Source organism: Dreissena polymorpha, chromosome 15, assembly GCF_020536995.1.
Source record: "Dreissena polymorpha isolate Duluth1 chromosome 15, UMN_Dpol_1.0, whole genome shotgun sequence".
In the NCBI taxonomy this organism is placed as follows: domain Eukaryota; kingdom Metazoa; phylum Mollusca; class Bivalvia; order Myida; family Dreissenidae; genus Dreissena; species Dreissena polymorpha.
Genome location: NC_068369.1, coordinates 47,456,509 through 47,462,514, shown reverse-complemented (window position 1 = coordinate 47,462,514; position 6,006 = coordinate 47,456,509). Strand labels below are relative to the sequence as shown.

At 35.2% G+C, this 6,006-nt stretch overlaps 1 protein-coding gene across 3 annotated transcripts in view; it reads right to left on the bottom strand.

Annotated features, from left to right (window-relative positions):
- Window positions 1-711: 711 nt before the first annotated feature.
- Window positions 712-6,006, bottom strand: part of LOC127861288 (uncharacterized) — a 188,839-nt gene continuing 183,544 nt past the window's right edge. For 2 of the 3 annotated variants that reach the window (XM_052399737.1, XM_052399735.1), the window contains 4 exons: window positions 5,187-5,351; window positions 3,818-3,994; window positions 2,592-2,729; window positions 712-1,480 (listed from right to left, as the gene is read on the bottom strand). In XM_052399737.1, the coding sequence (XP_052255697.1) occupies window positions 1,211-1,480; window positions 2,592-2,729; window positions 3,818-3,994; window positions 5,187-5,351 (750 nt within the window). In that variant the 3' untranslated portion in view covers window positions 712-1,210. The remainder of the gene's footprint in view (window positions 1,481-2,591; window positions 2,730-3,817; window positions 3,995-5,186; window positions 5,352-6,006) is intronic. The other variant, XM_052399738.1, reaches the window with a different exon arrangement.

The window sequence follows — 6,006 nt, the reverse complement described above, 5'->3', positions numbered from 1 at the left end:
ATTTAATTGTGGTTTAGGTTTATGCTCTGTGAAAAATCAACAGGTAGTTGTCTTAACAAAGAAAATGTATTTCTCTATTTCTGTCAATACATCATTAGTTACATTTGTTTATACAATATTCCATCAATACAATCCTAGGGCATGTATTTTACAACATATCTGAAAAGTCTAAAATAATGATACAATATTTTCACTTCAGACTTTAAGTGCAAATGTTATGCATTGTATTTTATCACAATATTTACAGATCTGCATATTTTAATATAAGTAAGTTCTTCGTAAATACAATACAAGAAATAAACAGATTTGAAAATAAAGATAAAATTTGTCTAAAGACACTTCAAATAGAGCCTCGTTTCAGGAAACCTGGACTTGATGCATGTGCGTAAAAGTGTCATCCAAGATAAGTCTATTCAGTCTGCACAGGCTAACTAGGGACGACACTTTCTCTTCTCATGGAATTTAAAAGGAGGTCTCTTCTAACCATAAATCAAATTAGAACAGAAAGTGCTGTCCCTAAATCAAATTAGAACAGAAAGTGATGTCCCTAAATCAAATTAGAACAGAAAGTGCTGTCCCTAAATCAAATTAGAACAGAAAGTGATGTCCCTAAATCAAATTAGAACAGAAAGTGCTGTCCCTAAATCAAATTAGAACAGAAAGTGATGTCCCTAAATCAAATTAGAACAGAAAGTGCTGTCCCTAAATCAAATTAGAACAGAAAGTGATGTCCCTAAATCAAATTAGAACAGAAAGTGCTGTCCCTAAATCAAATTAGAACAGAAAGTGATGTCCCTAAATCAAATTAGAACAGAAAGTGCTGTCCCTAAATCAAATTAGAACAGAAAGTGCTGTCCCTAAATCAAATTAGAACAGAAAGTGCTGTCCCTAAATCAAATTAGAACAGAAAGTGATGTCCCTAAATCAAATTAGAACAGAAAGTGCTGTCCCTAAATCAAATTAGAACAGAAAGTGATGTCCCTAAATCAAATTAGAACAGAAAGTGCTGTCCCTAAATCAAATTAGAACAGAAAGTGCTGTCCCTAAATCAAATTAGAACAGAAAGTGCTGTCCCTAAATCAAATAAGAACAGAAAGTGCTGTCCCTGATTGCCTATGCAGACTACATGTGCTAATCTGGGAGGGCACTATATGCACATGAATTATGCTCCATTTTCATAGAGCAAGACACAATTATTTTTCTAATGGCTTTAATGAGCCTTTTGCGTTAGCACACTATCCATGTTCTGACGTATTTTATCCGCCGTCCGTCTCTCCTGAAGGTGGCGTTGCTCCAGGGTGTGAATGTCAATCACGTCCATGGTTTGCGTCGACCCCTGGGGGGTAGCGTTCTTGGACAAGTTCATTCCCTTTCTGCCGGGACTTCCAGGGGTCAACTGGGCTGCCACCTCGTAGGAGTTGTACTGGTTAGGTCTCGGCTTGGTCTGAGGTTTGGGCACATTCTTTGCATACTCTAGTGCCTGCAAAATGAGGTTCGTGCTTAGTGGTATGATGCATTACACCTTAAAATGTATTCACCAACCCTTTCTTAGAATTAAAACAAGAGATGTGTTTGTCAGAAACACAATGCCCCCTATTGAGCCGCTTTGATTTATTTATTTTTGTTTTTGATTATATCCCTTTAAAAAATATTACTTCCCTTGTAAAAATGATCTGTACCTGCCAAATGATAAATATAAATTATCTCCCTTTAAAGCTTGTTACTTCCCTTACATTTGTTTTTTACCTTTGACCTTGAAGGATGACCTTGACCTTTCACCACTCAAAATGTGCAGCTCCATGAGAAACACATGCATGTGAAATATAAAGTTGCTATCTTCAATATTGCAAAAGTTATGGCCAATGTTAAAGTTTTTGGACAGACAGACAGACATATGGACAGACGGACAGTTCAACTGCTATATGCCACCCTACCGGGGGCTTAAAAAGAGAATAGACTTAGAACCTTGAAAAATATGTATTGTGTTTAAATATATCAAGGCTTCCACTGGTGATAATGTCCTAAAAAGAATGTTCTACATGAAGAGTTATGTAGATACATGTATAGGCAGTTAATGCCAAATTTGACTCAAAATTAAAGCATATTTCTTGTCTGAAACCATTTCAGTATACAGTGTTTGCTGTTCTTAGAAACATCATTCATAAAACCGTATCCCACCAATTTTAGCTCACAATTCATACTTGTACAGACAAATTATTTTCGAAAAAAACAAGAGCTGTGTTTGTGAAACACAATGCCCCCTACTGGGCCGCTTTGAAGCCGCACCACAGCTATTTTATAAAAAAAAGACTTTTGACCTTGAAGGATGACCTTGACCTTTCACCACTCAAAATGTGCAGCTCCATGAGATGCACATGCATGCTAAATATCAAGTTGCTATCTTCAATATTGCAAAAGTTATGACCAAGGTTAAAGTTTTGTGACAGACACACAGACACACACATACAATGACAGACAGACAGACAGGCCAAAAACAATATACCCCGATCATTTGATTGAGGGGCATAAAAATCTGTTCCGCTTCTATGGTAGAAACAGATAAAAACTATAACTTATAAACAAGGCCTTACCGTTTTCCTCTTGACGCCCTCCTCTCCCGGTTTTTCAGGCTGCTTAGGAAACTTTGGAGGTTTTTTCACGCCCAACTCCTGGCGATTCTTCTCCATCACCATGCGAGCATACTCAAATTGTTTGTGCCGTTTCTCCATCTGAAATGTGACAAAAACAGCTGAAAATTTGCTGTCATCAATCCATGATTGAAATTGCACAACGATTTTATCATTCTATATTGATGATTTTGCATGCTGTTAAACCATAGTTAAAGTGTTTGCGATTTAATCATTCTATATTGATGATTTTGCATACTGTTAAACCATAGTTAAAGTGTTTACTACAACTACAGTGATAACAGTAACATTAAACAAAATATTTTAAGAAATCAGCATCAAAAGGCCATTTAGAATTACACTTAAATTAAATTGTGATTAGAAATGAAATTGTGCGAGTTGATAAATCAGTCAATAACAAAATTGTGCTAGTGGAAAAAACATTAAATCGTGAGTCTATCATTAAACTGCTGTATCTGCCCTACATGTCAACACAAGTTTCAAGGGCAACCCTTAACATGAAAACTCTGCAGCATACCTTATCTTGCAAAAGTCAGTCTGAACAAGAGATTGCCAAGCAATATTGTCCCCTACCGGTGAAACTCCACCATTAGTTGTCAGTATTTTTTTATATATTTGTTGCCATAGCGACCATAATTCTTGACATAGGAAAAAAATGAAATGATGTGCATTATCTCCATATTGCCATCTATCCATGCTTCAAGTTTCATGAAAAAATATGAAGAACTTTAAAAGGTATCGCAGGATCCAGAAAAGTGTAACAGACAGACTTACTGACAGACAGAGTGCAAACCATAAATCCTCTCAGGTTTCACCGGTAGCGGACAAAAATACATTTTACAATAAAGTTAGTAAGCTTCATTGCATTGTAACCCTTTATCACTTAGATACATGTTTTTACGCATTTGTAGTACCTTAGAGAGTTTTATTTAATTTAAGACCTTTCTTACTAGATTCAAGTTGTAAATGGTTAAGCGTATTTAAAGTATATTTGCTAATGTATTTATACACTTTTTGGAAAAAAATGTAAAAAAGTACACCAAAAATACACAAGTGTATAAAGTGCTTATTAAATGCCCATTCAATAGGGTGCCGATACAGATGTGTTTAATGTGTATTAATTAAATAAACTCTTTTTGAGAAAGGGCTGGTCCAACTTTGCAGCATACCTTATCTTTGTAAGACTCAGTATCAAGGTCCGGGCCCAGGGTCCCTCTATTCAGTCGCACCTCCCGCTGCATCTTCTTGTAGTCGTTAATGTTGTAGACTTTATACCAGGGGTGCTCGCTTGGGTCTTTTGTCTTCATTTTGTGATATAGTGCTGCGTAACCTTCCTCCAGGGATTTCTACAATGCAACATCAATTAATTGCACCTTTTAATAGATGTTTACATATTTGAAAATTTTCATTTAATGCATTGACTAACAAATGTTGTGCACCATGTTGTGTCACACTCAACTGCCGCCTTTTTGGTGATACAGTAAAACACAAGCCACTCAACTGATAAATACTCCAGTAACAGATAACTAGCCTTGTCTTCTGTATTTGTCACAAACTACAGAAAAAGATTAATATACATTTGTATATTTGGTTCAAATGTAAAAAAAACTGGAAGAATTACTGTAGTTCATACTGATCCATATTCCTTGGCAGGAAAGACAGGAAAAAATTGAATATAGTAAATAATATTCACATCACCAAAAAGTTATGATGGTGTATGTTTACTTAATTCTTGTGTGATATCCCTACAGGCTCATGAAAAACAACATAAACAAATCACCAAATTAAACACCTGTCATATAATATTACCTGTTTACTTTACACTCATAACTATTCATGGGACATTAATTCTCATGGCTTTCATTGGTTGACTGATCCACAAATTTAACACAAACACATTGGAACAAGGCTATTGTCAAGCAATATGGTCCCCTACCGGCTCCATCATTGTCAGAAATTCCACCATTTTCAGATTTTTTTTATTTTTGGTTTCCATATGGCAACCACAATTTTTGACGTAGGACCGAATTGAAATGATGTGCATTATGTCCATATTGCCATCTATCCATGTTCCAAGTTTCATGAAAAAATATTAAGAATTTTAAAGTTATCGCAGGATCCAGAAAACCACCATTTTCAGCAGTATTTTTTTTCTATTTGTTGCCATAGCAACCAAATTTTTTGATGTAGGAACAAAATGAAATTATGTGCATAATGTCCATATTGCCATCTATCCATGTTCCAAGTTTCATGAAAAAATATTAAGAACTTTCAAAGTTATCGCAGGATTCAGAAAAGTGTGACAGACGGACGGACGGACGGACAGACAGACAGACGAAGCGCAAACCATAAGTCCCCTCCGGTGAAACTGGTAGGGGACAAAAATGACTAACACAAATTTCTCAATTTTTATGTGCCAAAAAAATAAAATAGAAATAAAATAAATGTGTCCACAAAAAGTCATTTTTGAACATTTAAAAAACCACAACATTTAAAACAAATATTTCACAATATTCCTTCTTGATTTCATAGACTTACCAGCTCAGTGTTTGAGATCTCGTCATCTTTATAAAAGTTGAATCTTTTGGAGTATCCAGATGGGTCGGCAAGTTCTAGCTCCTCTTGCGTTAATCTTGGCTCTCCATGGTATGGTACCAAAGCCTGTTCTGGGGCCCCTGTATTATAGCTGTATTGACCTGCATCCTTTAGAAAAAAAATTGAGGAGCCTAGATTATTATAATTTTTGGAAGAACCAACAATTTTGGTCATAGCAAAGATGTTGTATAAATACTGCATGCAATAATCCCCCAGTGTTAGATGTTGATATATTTTCATAAAAATGAACTCTGATCTGGAAAAACGGAGCTTAACACGTGTAAGTAAAGTGATGTCTCAGATAAGACTGTGCTGATGATTTGGGCACATATGGTATTTTTTGTTTAAACGAAGTCTTTTCTTAGCAAAAATTCATTTAAAGCTGAAAGTATAATCCCTGATTAGCCTGTGCTGACTACACTACACCACCCACTTGTTGATTAATATTTTTTTTCAGGAACATAAAAATTGTGCCAAGGAAGATCCTGACATATTGAAGTTGAGATAACAATCTCTTTGAATTTGTTAATGACAACTATCTCCGTTAACTATATACTGTAAAATCATTATTGTTAATAGGGCATTCATTTTCATTGATTCTGTGGGTTTAACAATGCATAAGTTTTACACAATCACATCGACAAATGACTCATAACACAGATTCTTCATTTTGTTACCAAAATATGAAATCTCCAAATGCACTTGTTGACGAACCACTTAACCACTAAATTCAATGCCCCACAAATACAAATACATTTACAGT